The sequence below is a fragment of the Embiotoca jacksoni genome, unplaced genomic scaffold, assembly GCF_022577435.1.
Source record: "Embiotoca jacksoni isolate LCO1_2020_lvr unplaced genomic scaffold, fEmbJac1.0.p SCAF_111, whole genome shotgun sequence".
Taxonomy (NCBI): Eukaryota; Metazoa; Chordata; class Actinopteri; family Embiotocidae; genus Embiotoca; species Embiotoca jacksoni.
This window is the reverse complement of record NW_027185243.1, coordinates 215,207-232,352: the sequence shown is the minus strand read 5'-3', so window position 1 is coordinate 232,352 and position 17,146 is coordinate 215,207. Positions and strand designations below refer to the sequence as shown.

Genomic DNA, 17,146 nt, shown 5'->3' with positions numbered 1-17,146 from the left:
TGACGCGCTGCAGTTTCCAAAGGTTTGTGTAACGCGTTTCGCTGCCAGAGAGGAAATAAATCCAAGACCACTGAAAACGAGTTAATTTCTCCCAAAATGTCGATTTCAGCCAAATGAAGAAGCTCTAAATGTATTAAAATGTTAGTGAAAACGCTCGCGACTGCTCGCTGGGTTTTTGTGCTTTTCTTACACTGGAGCTGGAGTGGTAGGACAACGTGCCGCTGTTGGACAGCGTAACGTATTTCTTCTTCCACTCCTTGTTCAGAGAGCTGCCGCTTCTCTTCCACAGGATGCTCTGTTGGGAAAACAAGAAACAGCCGAGGTCACTGCACCTCCAAGCAGAACGATCTGCACTAAATTTAGAGCAACAATGCTCTTCAAAACAGTTGCAGCCTCGCTAGAGTTGGACATCACCAGCTGAGAGCACTTTATTAATAGAGCGGCCTGCAGACAGGAAGCTGCTTCTGTGAGATGAAATAAAGACATCATTTCATAAACAGCAGAATTCTGTCAGTAATGTTCAAACCTGTTTCAGTGGAACGCCGCGGACGCCGTCTCCTTTGGGGTCGGCGGCTTTTCTATCCGAGTCCCGGTTCTGAAATCAACATCCGAACAGCAGTGAGGTGTTTTTAGACGGGGGTGGGAGGTGTGTGTGTGTGTGGGAGGGGGGGGGGGGGCAGCGAGATGATGGCAGATGTAACTGACCTTGAAGAGGGAGGGACGTCTGGGGATGCTCTTCAGCGAGCGCGAGGTGGCGCTGCCTCCGCCCCCCCCCCTCACCCGGCACCACCCGCAGCTCTCTGTGACCCACCACGGGGGTGGAGGGGAGGGAGTAGGCGTAGCCACTGCCATTACTGGCCTGGGGTCAGGATGGAGGTCAGGATGGAGGCCATGATGGAGGTCAGGATGGAGGACAGGATGGAGGTCAGGATGGAGGTCAGGATGGAGGCCAGGATGGAGGTCAGGATGGAGGTCAGGATGGAGGCCAGGATGGAGGTCAGGATGGAGGCCAGGATGGAGGTCAGGATGGAGGCCAGGATGGAGGTCAGGATGAGGTCAGGATGAGGTCAGGATGGAGGCCAGGATGGAGGCCAGGATGGAGGCCACGATGGAGATTAGGGTGGAGGTCAGGGTGCAGGGGGTGGGAGAGGAGTGAGGGGGGGTTAAAAGATGATACTGATTTAGGAATCAACAGGAAGTGACAGAGGGTGGAGACATTTAAATGACTTTGTATTTGATGAGAGAAGTTGAATGGGAGTCTATGGAGCTGGAGGCTTTTTGGAGCCGACCTCTAGTGGCACTCGCTGGTATTGCAGCTTAAGACACTTCTGCATCGGAACCATTTTACAGACCTGAAGCTATGAACTCTTTTTATATCCGTTCAATCATCTTGAAGTATTAGAGGCCAGCTGTACCTGTCCGGGGAACGAAGCCGATCCGGGCGTGGAGCCTCCGGAGTGACTGGGCGAGTTGGGCAGAGATTTGCAGGCCTGCAGCGCCGCCTGCTTCTTCTGCGCTACGATCTTCTGGGCAGCTAGAAAAAAAACACAAAATCATCGTCTCAGAGAGAGGAGAGGGAGCGGTAGTCGGGTGGAGAGGGGGTGGAGAGGGAGCGGTAGTCGGGTGGAGAGGGAGCGGTAGTCGGGTGGAGAGGGGGTGGAGAGGGAGTGGTAGTCGGGTGGAGAGGGAGCGGTAGTCTGGTGGAGAGGGAGCGGTAGTCTGGTGGAGAGGGAGCGGTAGTCTGGTGGAGAAGGAGCGGTAGTCGGGTGGAGAGGGAGCGGTAGTCGGGTGGAGAGGGAGCGGTAGTCTGGTGGAGAGGGAGCGGTAGTCGGGTTCCTCTGTTTTTCGAGTCCACTCACCCTCTGAAAACACCCGGTCCACGTTGAACCCGTAGGTGGCGCAGGTCTCGTAAAACAGCGAGTGACGCACGTCGATGCAGAGCTGTCGGGCTCGCTGGTCCTCGATCACACGAGGGTTGTTGCTGCTGATCTTATCTGAACGAACACCAACAACAGACAGGAAGCTGTGAACAGATGCAACATCTATATACATATATACATCTATATACATATATACATTCACTGTATATATATATATATATAGGGAAAGAGGTCGTCCCCCAAGATGTCCCGGTACGTGGCCCCGTCCGTCCTCCCCTCAATGCAGTGAAGTCGTCCTGTCATCATCTGTCTCCTCTGACCACGTCACCTTCTCCAAGCCTTCTCTGAATCCTTCAGGTGTTCGTTGGTAAACTTCAGATGGGTCTGTCCATGTGTCTTCTTCAGCCGGGGGACCTCGCAGCGCTGCAGGATCTTAATCCATGACGGCGTCGTGTGTTACCGATGGTTTCCATGGTGACTGTGGTCCCAGCTGTCTGGAGATCATGAACAAGTTCCTCTGTGTTGTTCTGGCCTGATCCCTCACCTTCCTCATGATCATCGATACCCCACCAGGCCAGATCTCCATGGAGCCCCAGACTGAGGAGATCCAGACCGAGGAGATCCATGTCATTTAGTGTTTCTTCCATTTCCCAATAATCCACCAACAGTTGTCTCCTTCTCACCGAGCTGCTGGCTGGTGGTCTTGTAGTCCATTCCAGCCTCGTGCAGGTCTACAATCTGTCCCTGACGTCCTGAGACAGCTCTTTGGACTCCATGGTGGACAGGTTGGAATCTGATTGATTGATTCTGTGGACGGGCGTCTTTTATACAGGTAAGGAGTTGAGATGGGCGTCTTTTATACAGGTAAGGAGTTGAGATGGGCGTCTTTTATACAGGTAAGGAGTTGAGACGGGTGTCTTTTATACAGGTAACCAGTTGAGATGGGTGTCTTTTATACAGGTAACCAGTTGAGATGGGCGTCTTTTATACAGGTAAGGAGTTGAGATGGGCGTCTTTTATACAGGTAAGGAGTTGAGACGGGTGTCTTTTATACAGGTAACCAGTTGAGATGGGCGTCTTTTATACAGGTAACCAGTTGAGATGGGCGTCTTTTATACAGGTAAGGAGTTGAGACGGGTGTCTTTTATACAGGTAACCAGTTGAGATGGGCGTCTTTTATACAGGTAACCAGTTGAGATGGGCGTCTTTTATACAGGTAAGGAGTTGAGACGGGTGTCTTTTATACAGGTAACCAGTTGAGATGGGCGTCTTTTATACAGGTAACCAGTTGAGATGGGCGTCTTTTATACAGGTAAGGAGTTGAGACGGGTGTCTTTTATACAGGTAACCAGTTGAGATGGGTGTCTTTTATACAGGTAACCAGTTGAGACGGGTGTCTTTTATACAGGTAACCAGTTGAGACGGGTGTCTTTTATACAGGTAACCAGTTGAGATGGGTGTCTTTTAGGTAGGTAGGTATTTACTTTATTAATCCCCGAGGGGGAATTTTTCAATACAGGTAAGGAGTTGAGACAGGTGTCTTTTATACAGGTAACCAGTTGAGACGGGTGTCTTTTATACAGGTAATGAAGTCCTCGTGGACTTCCTGTGCTCAGATTAAGCTCCGCCTCCTTTTACTCAGACTGCTTCCGTGCGCTCGCAAACATTCTGCTGTCGGATGTTTGTCCAATGACCGAGTCGCGCTCTTCTTCATTGGGAATCCAGTCCGGTAACTCGGCTCGTATTTAGCGTTCACACAGCCGCTCTGAAGGACGGACCAATCAGAGACCATGTAGAAAGCCAGGTATGACGTTGACCAATGAAATCGTCAATGCCTCCTTGCAGGTGCGCTTACTTTACGTCTCACAGGACCGGATTCTTTCATTCGCGCCCTCCAGAGCCTCATTAAATAAACTTTATTTTTACAATTACATTTCTTTTGTAATTTAGTTTCAGGAAACTAGTTGCTCACTAACACGGAATCTAACGTTCGATTTAGAATATATTGTTATGTAATATATTGTTGCTCTAACCGTGGTTCTGACTGTGGTTCTGACTGTAGTTCTGACTGTAGTTCTGACCGTGGTTCTGACTGTAGTTCTGACCGTAGTCCTGACCGTGGTTCTGACTGTAGTTCTGACTGTGGTTCTGACCGTAGTTCTGACTGTGGTTCTGACCGTGGTTCTGACTGTAGTCCTGACCGTGGTTCTGACAGTAGTTCTGACTGTAGTTCTGACTGTGGTTCTGACTGTGATACTGACCGTAGTCCTGACCGTGGTTCTGACTGTAGTTCTGACCGTGGTTCTGACCGTGGTTCTGACTGTGATACTGACCGTAGTCCTGACCGTGGTTCTGACTGTAGTTCTGACCGTGGTTCTGACCGTGGTTCTGACTGTAGTTCTGACTGTGGTTCTGACCGTAGTTCTGACTGTAGTTCTGACTGTGGTTCTGACCGTAGTTCTGACCGTGGTTCTGACTGTAGTTCTGACTGTAGTTCTGACCGTGGTTCTGACCGTAGTTCTGACCATGGTTCTGACTGTAGTTCTGACTGTGGTTCTGACCGTAGTTCTGACCGTGGTTCTGACTGTGGTTCTGACCGTGGTTCTGACCGTAGTCCTGACCGTGGTTCTGACTGTAGTTCTGACTGTGGTTCTGACCGTAGTCCTGACTGTGGTTCTGACCGTGGTTCTGACTGTAGTTCTGACCGTGGTTCTGACCGTAGTTCTGACCATGGTTCTGACTGTAGTTCTGACTGTGGTTCTGACCGTAGTCCTGACCGTGGTTCTGACTGTGGTTCTGACCGTGGTTCTGACTGTAGTTCTGACTGTGGTTCTGACCGTAGTCCTGACCGTGGTTCTGACTGTAGTTCTGACTGTGGTTCTGACCGTAGTTCTGACCGTGGTTCTGACCTTGTGTGCCGACCACGATGACGGGGATGTCGGATCGGTGCGAGCTGAGCTGGCTGTAGAGCTGGTAGAGCTCCTGGAAACTGGCCTCGTTCTCCAGACTGAAGACCAGAATCACCGCGTCGACCCAGCTGCCGAACTGGAGGGGGGTGAAGGAAGGGGGGGGATTAGCTGTCTGTTAAACTCACGCATGCTAACACACACAGACAGAAACAACAGTAAAGCACCTGTGCGTCGGGCGGTCCGGCTTCCTCTCGGATCAGTAATAAGTGACTCTGACCGTCCAGCAGAACTTCCTTCTTGTAGCGACCACCTGACGGGTCCAACATAGTGTCATCAGACCGCGCCGCTCACTGCAGCATATTATATATTATATAATAAGACTTTGGTGTGCTTGTGTCTCCTACCGTCGGCCTTCTCCAGCGCTGCGTAGCTGCCGGTGATGTATTTGTTCACCAGAGCTGACTTGCCACTCTTCAGACTTCCCAGAATGCCCTGCACGAAAAAAGGAAGGAAGGAAACGCAGCAACAAGAAGTAGATTTAAGGTCAGAGTTCACAAGATAACAAAAAAAACTCTGAATTCAGACTTTTAGTTCCTCCAATACGTTTTGGTTCCTTTTCGTCTCTTTAGTCATTGAATCTGTATTCTCTGATGTTAAACTGCTGCCTGGTTTTATTCTCTGATGTTAAACTGCTGCCTGGTTTTATTCTCTGATGTTAAACTGCTGCCTGGTTTTATTCTCTGATGTTAAACTGCTGCCTGGTTTTATTTTGTCGTTCTGATGTGGATGAAATACTTCAGAGTTGAAAGAAATATTCTGACAGTGATTTACTATAAAAACGCTCCATTTCCAGGCAAATTCCTGCATTCAAAATGCTACTGAAGTGTTTCATTATGGGCAATTGCCTCAAGAATCGTATGATTAAACAGCAGTTGTTCTTCACTGCTTCTTTTTCCCGCCTTATTTAACTTTTACTGACCTGAAAGGAGATATTTTTTATTCAATGCAAACAAATTATGTATAAAAAAATATATAAAAGAATCACCTGTCAGGACTTTCAGACACAAGAGTCCAGATCAGAGACGATTTAATGTTGATGACATGAATCTGAGTCACTCAGTTATAACTTATAACTATAACTTTAACTCAGTTAACTTTGGTTCAAAGCAGCCGACAGCGATGCTGCAGCAGCTTTAATAAAGCAATTTTTGTTACAGCAGAGCTTCTGCTGAAGACATTTTTTTGCGTAAAAGATTGTGGGAATTTTGTGTTGCACAGATGTAAGCTAAAGTTAGCATGCTAACCAGCTAGCCTCGTCCCATCTTGTAATACCACCCCGCATCTCAGGAGGCGATAGTGAGCCACAGTAGCATCCAGTCTGCCCTCAACCCGACATGAGAGGAAGACGAAGTAGCGTATGCTAACATCTCAAAACGATGGTTTAGATTGACGGCAGAAAACAAGCGTGATCATCGCGAGTGCTTTGTGCGCTTAATCTTTACGTGCATTTTCCTGGTTGTCTATTTTTCTTAATTGACAATTTTGATGCAGGAATTTTACTTGAAATGAAGTATTTTTGGAGTACTTTTACTTAATTAAAGGATCTAAATATTGTGTGCAGCCTGGAGAGAATACCTTCAGTCACTGCTCAGGGCTAAAAAACAGTCGGATAATAAATAAATAAATAATAATAGAAGCGTACCCGGAGTGAAAGCTAATATCCCCAGACGGATGCTAAAGTTACAGCTCATGCGACTTCCTGTGAGCTAGAATCTGTTTTGGCTCTTTAGTCATCGTGTTTCTTTACATTTAAAGTTACGAATAAATGTGATAAATTGTGTGTTTTCTGATGTGCACTGGTAACCCGGGGCAACTGCTCTTCTGTCTCCTCACCAGTCTCAGCTCGGGGATGGTTCTGCTCAGCATCCACTCCTGGCTGTTGGCGAGATTCACTGCAGAGACAAACAGTCGGAGGAGATTCATCATGTTGGTCACGTACAGTAAAAAAGGGCGGCCATCTTAATGGCCTGCGTGTGTGTGTGTGTGTGTGTGTGTGTGTGTGTGTGGGGGGGGGGGGGGGGGTGTCCGACACGGTGCAGACACACCGCTCTTTACCGTGTGTCAGTGATGGGCAGCTGAGAAGCGAGTTAGTCAGGCGGTTCGGTCAGTTCAGCTGTCAATCAAACATGTCCAATGCCCTCCAGAAAGGGGCGTGGCCTGATTAATGACCTTTGATCTTGACGACCCAACTGACAGAAACTCAATGAAATGACTTGAAAATTTAAAAAAAAAACTAGAAACGTCAAATTAATCATATGAAGGATGACAAAATAAAAACCTATAAATATATACAAGTAGTTTATTTTGAAAAAATACTAAATGCATTCATCCATCTCTTTTTAAAATAAAAAATGATCTTCCTCCGCGGCAGTCGCTGCTGTTTACTGTAAACACGCAGAAAGGCAGTTTACAAACCAGCAGGTGGCGTCCTGGTTAAGATGGTGGTTTGAGCTAAATGCTAACACTGGAATGCTAACACTCTCAATGAGTACCAGCTGATGTTGAGCAGCTGTGATGCCGACCATGTTCCCATGATGGTTTAGTCTGTTAGCATGCTAACATTTGTTAATAGATAGATAGATAGATAGATAGATAGATAGATAGATACATACATACATACATACATACATACATACTTTATTAATCTCCAAGGGGAATTTCTTTGGCTACAGCAGCATTTATAGATACAGGAAAGAAATAAAATAACAGTAAAAAATATTAAATATAAAAATGCACAGTATATACAATAAAATAGAATAAAATGAAATAGAATAATTAAATTAAAACTAACTAAACAATAGAGCAAAGTTTTTTGTTTTTTGATATTTAAACAACCAAGAAAAACAGACAACGGTGTTATTGTTGTGTGATGGATTTTGCCAGAGGTGAGTTATTGTACAGTCTTATTGCGGTCGGCAGGAATGATCTCCTGTATCAGGAATGATCTCCTGTATCTGGAATGATCTCCTGTATCTGGAATGATCTCCTGTATCTGTCCTTGTGACAGCGGAGCTGGAGGAATCTTTTTGGAGAACGTCCTCCTCTGTCCCTGCAGCAGGTGGAGAGGGTGGTCAGGATTATCCAATATGGATAATAGTTTGTTCAGCGTCCTCCTCTCCACCACCTTTTCCAGACTGTCCAGTTTACAGCCAATGATGAAGCCGGCCTTCTTAACCAGTTTGTTAAGTCTGTTGGAGTCTCCGGCTCCAATGCACCGTCCACTGACTCCTCCTCCCGTACATCCCTTATACGCCGTCCACTGACTCCTCCTCCCGTCCATCCCTTATACACCGTCCACTGACTCCTCCTCCCGTCCATCCCTTATACACCGTCCACTGACTCCTCCTCCCGTCCATCCCTTATACACCGTCCACTGACTCCTCCTCCCGTCCATCCCTTATACACCGTCCACTGACTCCTCCTCCCGTCCATCCCTTATACACCGTCCACTGCAGAGTCATCAGAGAACTTCTGCAGATGTCTTGACTCTGAGTTGTTCTGGAAGTCAGTTGTGTAGAAGGTGAACAGGAAGGAGACAGAACAGTTCCCTGAGGAGCTCCAGTACCACTGACCACCGTATCAGACAGCACACTGCCCAGACGGACAAACTGTGGTCTGCCTGTCAGGTAGTCATTGGTCCAGGAGACGGTGGACGTGTCCACCCCCACCACCCCACCACCACCCTCAGCTTCTCACTCAGCAGCAGTGGTTGGATGGTGTTGAATGCACTGGAGAAATCAAAGAAAGTGATTCTCACAGAGTCACCGGTTCCATCCAGGTGAGACTGAGCTCGTTGCAGCAGGTAGATGATGGCATCGTCCACTCCCACGAGGCTGGTACGCAAATTGCAGCGGGTCCAGTGAAGATTTCACCAGAGACCTGAGGTGGGCCAAGACCAGCCTCTCCAGCACCTTCATCACATGAGATGTGAGGGCAACCGGTCGGTAGTCGTTGAGGCCGGATGGAGTCGTCTTCTTAGGGACTGGAACCAGGCAGGACGTCATCCACAGCACCGGGACCTCCTCCTGCTTCAGGCTCAGGTTGAAGAGGTGTTGTAGGACCTCAGCCAGCTGGACAGCGCAGGTCTACAGGACCCCGGGGCCGATGCCGTCAGGTCCTGCAGCCTTGCGCTGGTGGAGTCTCTCCAGCTGTCTCCTAACCTGGCCAGTCGTCACAGAGAGGGGGGAGGGGGGAGTCATGGCGTCAGTGGTGGAAGAGCCCTTTGAAGTTGAGGACGCTGTGTCCATGCAGCTCACCAGGGGGGACAGAGGGGGGAGGGGGGGGAAGGCAGCAGAGATGTTTGTGAGGTGTGGAGGAGACAGATGAGGGTGGTGAACTAAACCTGTTGAAGAAACAGGGTTCCCCCTGATTGTTCCTCTCCAGGTTCCCCCTGGTTGTTCCTCTCCAGGTTCCCCCTGGTTGTTCCTCTCTAGGTTTCCCCTGGTTGTTCCTCTCTAGGTTCCCCCTGGTTGTTCCTCTCCAGGTTCCCCCTGGTTGTTCCTCTCCAGGTTCCCCCTGATTGTTCCTCTCCAGGTTCCCCCTGGTTGTTCCTCTCTAGGTTCCCCCTGGTTGTTCCTCTCCAGGTTCCCCCAGGTTGTTCCTCTCCAGGTTCCCCCTGGTTGTCTCTCTCTCCCCTTGAACCCAGTAATCTCCTTCATCCCGGTCATCACCTCCCTCACGTTGTTCTGCTGGAGTTTGGCCTCCAGCTTCCTCCTGTAGGAGTCCTTGACCTCCCTGAGCTTCTCCTTCAGGTGGCGCTGCACTCTCCTGAGCTCCTCCCTGTCCCCAGACCTGAAGGCTGCTTTCTTCTTATTAAGAAGCACCTTCAGGTCACTGGTGATCCACGGCTTATTGTTGGGGAAGCAGTGTCCAGTCCGGGATGGTACGGTGGTGTGTTCACAGAATTTGATGTATTCTGTGATACAGTCCGTCCTGCTGTTGATGTCCTCCCCATGTGGTCCACACAGCACGTCCCAGTCCGTGGACTCAAAGCAGTCCTGCAGGGCGTCTTTAGCCTCCTGTGTCCACCTCCTCACAGTCCTGGTGGTCACAGGCTGCCTCTGCACCAGGGGGACATACCTGGGAGTCAGCAGGACCAGGTTGTGGTCTGATCTACCAAGGGGGGGAAGGGCAGTAGTACTGTATGCATCCATGGCATTAGCATACAGTAGGTCCAGAGTTTTATTGTTCTGGGTGGGGCAGTTCACATACTGGTGCAAAGTTGGCAGTACTTTATCCAGACTGGTTAAAGTCTCCAGTAACTAACAAAAATGCACCGGGATGCTGAGTCTGAAGTTTGGACACAGTGGAGTAGATGGTGTCCACTGCTGCCTCTACGTCAGCTGATGGAGGAATGTAAACAGCGATAACAATGGTGGACGTGAACTCCCTCGGTAAATAATAAGGACGCATCCCCACGGCTAGAAGTTCAATGTCCGGGCTACAGAAACGTTCCTTCACACACACGTGGTCGGGATTGCACCACCTCTCGTTCACATAGACTGCAATCCCTCCACCTTTCTTCTTACCGCTCCGAACAACGTCTCCGTCCACCCGAACAGTCCTGAAGCCGGGTACGGCCGCGCTGTGGTCCGGGAAATGTGAGTGCAGCCATGTCTCGGTGAAACACATGATGCTGCACTCCCGGTATTCCCGCTGTGTCTTTACCAGCGCCGAGCTCGTCCGTCTTGTTGTCCAACGACCTCACGTTCCCCGTTAAGATCTCCGGTACCGCTGGTTTATATTTCCTCCTTTTCGCCTTCAGCTTAGCTCCGGCTCTGTAACCCCGACGTCTTCTCCGAAGTTCGTCCGGGATTTCAGGCCTCGCTCCGGGCAGCAGCAGTAGTAGGTCTACTCAGCGCGATCAGCTGATCACGAGAGTAAACAATAACAATGCCCCCAACCAGAAAAGTGGAAAAATTACGGTCCATTGTCTGACCGTTAACTTAACACACGTGAAGGAAAAAAAAAACAACTCCGAAGAGAGAAGAAAGAAAAATACTTAAAACAAAACACACTCGGGAGGAGCTGCTGTAACAGGCTGCCACTAGCGCGGCGCCATCTTGAATCTACAAGCTGTAAACATGAGCATGTCATTAGTTTTGTGGGCGTTTGGACGTGAAACAAAGCAGTAGACAAATTAAGATATTGACCTGATGGTGGCGCTCGATGAAAAATCAGCGGGCTGAACAAAGAAATCACATATTTTATGGCAATAGATGATGAAACCTTTGATGTAAAACTACAATAAAGAGGAAGACCAGAGTCGTAGAGATTCATCCTCTGGGAGCTGTAAATCAAACTAAACTTCACAGAGTACATGTTGAGATGTTTATTAAATCAAACATTGGAGCTTTTGATGGTGCTCAAGGAAAATAAAGTGACTGGTGCCCAATTGGATTCATCCGGTGAGTTGAAGTGGGTCGATAGAACTGGTTCTAACAGAACAGCTGCTGTGATAGCAAACATTCAATTTATTCTAGAAGTCCAGAATGATCCATCACATCTCCGACATCAAACTCTTCTACAAGCTGTCAGGTCTCATCGATGGATATTAATCTCCAACACGACCACAGCAGCCTCGTTAAAGAGGATTCATCGTAAACCATCGCTGACTCGGTATTTCTCCAGAAAAGTTGATGTATTTATTCAGAGCAGCACCTAGTGGCCGTCGGCGTCATTACACTTTAAGGTTCTTCCACATTAGCTTCGACCTCCAGCTGTGAAAGATTCAGAGGGATGACGAGTGTCAGCGCCAGATTTAATTGGAGCTGTTTGAATCTCAATCCAAGTCGTCTGATAAATAATCGACATTTATCAGAAAACACAAACGGGAGGAATAAACGAGAGAAAAGACAAAAGAGGTGACCGGGAGGTTTTTGGCAGACGAGACTGACAGATTAGCTGCCCGCCGTCCTTCAAAAACACACACACACACACACAGTAATACAAAGTAACACACACACACACACACACACACACACACACACACAGTAATACAAAGTAACACACACACACACAGTAATACAAAGTAACACACACACACACACACACACACAGTAATACAAAGTAACACACACACACACAGTACTACAAAGTAACACACACACACAGTAATACAAAGTAACACACACACAGTAATACAAAGTAACACACACACACACAGTAATACAAAGTAACACACACACAGTAATACAAAGTAACACACACACACACACACACACACACAGTAATACAAAGTAACACACACACACAGTAATACAAAGTAACACACACAGTAACACACACACACACACACACACAGTAACACACACACACACACTAATACAAAGTAACACACACACACAGTAACACACACACACACAAACAGTAACACACACACCCACAGTAACACACACACAGTAACACACACACACGTAGTAACACACACAGTAACACACACACACACAGTAACACGCACGTAGTAACACACACACACACAGTAACACACATGTAGTAACACACACGTAGTAACACACACACACACTAACACGCACGTAGTAACACACACACACGCAGTAACACACACACACACAGTAACACATACAGACACACACAGTAACACACACACACACAGTAACACGCACGTAGTAACACACACACGCAGTAACACACACACAGTAACACGCACGCAGTAACACACACACACAGTAACACATACAGACACACACAGTAACACACACACACACAGTAACATGCACGTAGTAACACACACACAGTAACACACACACACGTAATAACACACACACACACACAGTAACACGCACGTAGTAACACACACACACACGCAGTAACACATACAGACACACACAGTAACACACACACAGTAACATGCACGTAGTAACACACACACACAGTAACACACACACACGTAATAACACACACACACAGTAACACGCACGTAGTAACACACACACACACGCAGTAACACATACAGACACACACAGTAACACACACACAGTAACATGCACGTAGTAACACACACACACACAGTAACACACACACGTAATAACACACACACACACACACACACACACAGTAACACGCACGTAGTAACACACACACACACAGTAACACATACAGACACACACAGTAACACACACAGTAACACGCACGTAGTAACACACACACACACACAGTAACACACACACACAGTAACACACACACACACACACAGTAACACACACACTCACGCAGTAACACATACAGACACACACGAGCAGTTTGTCTCTTTGTCTTTATGTGCCAAAAGTGATCAGACAGTGAATCCTTCTGCTGTTCGACACACATTTCTACAGAAAGCCAATTATCCTGCGTCCTGGCTCCAACCAATCACCAGGGACCGCTCCGCCCCCCGTCCCCTGCACCTGGCCCGCAGCCGACATCCCAAAAACCCGCCAAATTTCTAACTTAATTCAGGTTGTTTTTTTTTTGTCAGAATTATCTGTTATGTTTTAATGCACACACACACACACACACACACACACACACACACACACACACACACACACAGTAACACACACACACACACACACACACACTCACACAGTAACACACAGACACACACACACACACACACAGTAACACACACACACACACACACACACACACAGTAACACACTCACACAGTAACACACAGACACACACACACACAGTAACACACAGACACACACACACACACACACACACACAGTAACACACACCTCCTCCACCCCTCTTGTTTTATCAGGGTTCTCTGCCTCTGTAGCAGAAGCAGCAGTCCTGCCGGTTGCCATGGCAACACTTCCTCCTGCCCTGAGTGTGTGTGTGTGTGTGTGTGTGTGTAGAGAGAGAGTGTGTGTTACTGTGTGTGTGTGTGTGTGTGTTACTGTGTGTGTGTGTGTGTGTGTGTGTGTGTGTGTGTGTGTGTGTGTACTGTGTGTGTGTGTGTACTGTCGGTGGGGCTAGTCTTAATGCTCGAAGTGAATCCACAATAAGTGAATGAAGACATACAACACACACACTCACACACACATTAACAGACACACACACACACAGTAACACACACACACATTAACACACACACACACAGTAACACACACACACACACACACACAGTAACACACACACACCCGGTCTTGTGTTTGAGCGGACGTGTTAGAGAAAGAGAAGACTGTTCGTCCTCTGCAGCCGTCGTCGACTCAAACCAGCAGCTGAGATTAAAAAATGTGAATTTAAACCGAAAGCTGAGAAAAGACAAAGAGCTCCATGTGAGAACATGTGGGTGGAACATCAAAAACAGGATTAGAAATGTTCTCGATTGGCTGTGGATCATCACCCCCCCCTTCATAACCCCCCCCACCGCCCCCCCTTCACACACACACACACTTCCAGCTTTATGGACACAAAAACACCGATCTGTCTGCGACATTTCATTATTTAGATTTAAACCCATGCTGGGAAAACGCTGCTTTAAGTGTGTGTGTGCTTTTTTTCTTGAAGGACGGCAGGCAGCGAATCTGTCAGACTCGCCTGCCAAAAACCTCACACACACACACAGTAACACACACACACACACACACAGTAACACACACACACACACACACAGTAACACACACACACACACAGTAACACACACACACACACAGTAACACACACAGTAACACACACCCCAACTGGAGACTCATTTTAAATGGATGCCTCTGCACAGATGAGGGTAAATATTTGGCTGCAGGCGAGGAGTCTGTTGGTTTGTTGTTGGAGCTGATGAGGTGACAGCGATGTTGTGTGTGTCAGTGTGTGTCAGTGTGTGTGTGTGTGTGTGTGTGTGTGTGTGTGTGTGAGACCTCCTACCTTCCTCCTCGCTGGAGTCCCTCTGGATGTAGACGGGAGGTGCCGTGGACGATGACCCCGCCGCCCCTGAACTGCTCTTTGTGAAAATGCCACTGATGAACTTGAGCATCTTCCGGTCCTTGGTGGAGCCTCGTTGGCTCTGTTGGGCCTCGCGGGCCAGGCCCAGGTCCTCAGAGAGGCTGTTCAGGTCGCTGTTATCCAGCGTGCGGCTTTTACCTTTGCGCGCCGGTTTGGAGGCCTGACTCGGAGGCGCCGGCAGGGAGGTCGACCCGGCTTTTAGTCTGTCCTTCCTGGGGATGTCTCTCAACACCGCAGCCATGCCGCCTCCCATCTCCAGCGGTATTCCGGCTTGCGCCTCGTCCCGCCATCCTTCGGGCCTGCTGGCCTCGGCCCAGGAGGCTCTGCAGGGGCCCGGCGAGCGCGTCGGGCCGCGGCAGTCCTTGCGGTCGAGACTCTGGGCTGAGGTCGGGCTGCGCTCCCTGCCGTCCCGGGAGTCGCGGCCGCGGGTCGCCACGCTGCTGTGGGACTTTAGCAGGCTGACGGGCCGCTGGCCCCCCGGACGCATCGGGAGGCTGGTTTTGGTCGGGGTACGACTGGGCTCCACCACCTCTGCTGGCGGTGTCATGGTCAGCGACGGAGACCGGCATTGCTTTGGCTCCGGGGTGGAAAGAGCCTTCTCGACTACGTCTGCGGATTTCGCCTTCTGAATTGTCGCCCTCTCGGCCGGTAACGGGATCGAGAGGTTGCACGGTGGCTTTTTGCCTCCTTTGCTCAGGACCGCGATGTTTGACGGCGGTTCATCTCTCAGAGGGGTGACGTGTTTCCTCTCTCCGCTCTCCAGTTCATTGGCGCCTCCTCTCACGACGGCACCATGCTCTGAAAGCCTTCCAGCTCCATTCTCGGCTCCCCCTCCGGTCCCGGGTGCCTCGGGTCCGGTCCCGGGTCTGGCCTCCGCCCGCTCCCCGGCCTCGGGTGCCTCGGGTCCGGGTGACTCGGGTCTGGTCCCGGGTCTGGCCTCCGCCCGCTCCCCGGCCTCGGGTGCCTCGGGTCCGGGTGACTCGGGTCCGGTCCCGGGTCTGGCCTCCGGCCGCTCCCCGGCGCCGGTCTTGGCCTCCCCTCCATTCTCCTCCACAGCCTCTACCTTGACCAGGGTGAGGGATATGAGGTAGGTGGTGCGCTGCTGCAGGGCGCCGCCTCCACTCATGTGGTCAGGCTTCAGTAGACACGCAGCAGATGAATGAAACCAGACGGAGCAACACGAACCACCGACGGCTCGCCAGCGTCTCAGGATGAGAAAGAATCCGACGGCGTCGCAGAGACAAAAAACTTACACGGAGGAAGAGATTAAGTTTCTCCTCAGACGACACCACAGCAGAGCGACCGTTGGTTTCATCCATCCCCCAAATCCCTACTTCTTTGTTTCATATTTTAATTTCAGTCACGGATTTCTTCGCCGACTGTAATTTTAATTTCTCTCGAATAGAAAAAAAAAAAAAGAAGACAGACAACCTTCAGCTGTCGGCGCCGTCCAAGCGCCTCTTTTGTTCCTCGAAAACACCCAATTAAAAATCTATCCACTGCCCGTGCACGCAGCTGCCGGGGCGAAATAAATCTTCATCACGGTGTCTGATGCCTCGTTCCGGATGCTAATTATTTACTTGACCTTATTTGTTGAGGTGCAGCAGCTCCATCGGACATGTTGCTCAGTCGTCTCCTCACTGACAGCAGAGACAACAGCTGCATCGTACGTCACCAAACGTGATGGAGAGCAGCTGTAAAAGTGAAAAGGTGAAAGTCTTTAAAAATTCATAGGTGTCACCCTAAAGCAGCGTGGCGCCACCCGCCCACCAGCTGAAACGTAGACCGGTCCATCGGTTCAGGGCAGCGCGGCGGCAGGAAGGACATCCGACGAGGACTCGGGGGGGAAGAAGCCGACGGAAGCCCGGAGCTGCTCGGCCGACTGGACTGAGGGGCGCGACCGGATCATGGCGCCGGGCGTGGAGCATCACAGCTGGAGGCGAGTCAGCGCTGCCCGACCGCCTCTGGAGCCTTCGGACAGAGACGGCGCCGCCGCACAGGACCACCGAGTCCAAAGCACATCGCACACACACCTCCTCCTCTTCCTCCTCCTCCTCCTCCGTCTGCTCACTGACTTCCTCTCACACACTAACACACCATAGAAAACCGCCGCCCCTCCTCCGATAGCCGTCCATACAGCGCTGCTGCTGCTTCTCTTCCCTCCTTTGATTCTGTCCTCGACGCTGCAGCCTCTTTATGGCTCACCCCCCCCCCTCCATCTTTTCTCCCTGCGTGCCGGAGAGAGGAGGGAGGGAGGAAGCGGCGTAATGGCTGGTGGTAAAACAGCAGTGCAACACACAAACCGGACCTGCGACATGAGGGGGAGACCGGGGGAGGAAGAGTTGGTGG

At 49.8% G+C, this 17,146-nt stretch overlaps 1 protein-coding gene across 1 annotated transcript; it reads right to left on the bottom strand.

The window, feature by feature from the left end:
• Positions 1-209: 209 nt before the first annotated feature.
• agap2 (ArfGAP with GTPase domain, ankyrin repeat and PH domain 2) lies at positions 210-17,146 on the bottom strand. Its single transcript, XM_069143575.1, has 10 exons — positions 14,720-17,146; positions 6,683-6,741; positions 5,194-5,281; positions 5,014-5,099; positions 4,790-4,925; positions 1,860-1,994; positions 1,416-1,534; positions 706-859; positions 527-595; positions 210-295 (listed from the first exon to the last, which is right to left on the bottom strand). Exons 1-9 carry the CDS (start codon positions 15,921-15,923, stop codon positions 579-581), a joined length of 1,998 nt encoding a protein of 665 aa, XP_068999676.1. The 5' UTR covers positions 15,924-17,146; the 3' UTR covers positions 210-295; positions 527-578.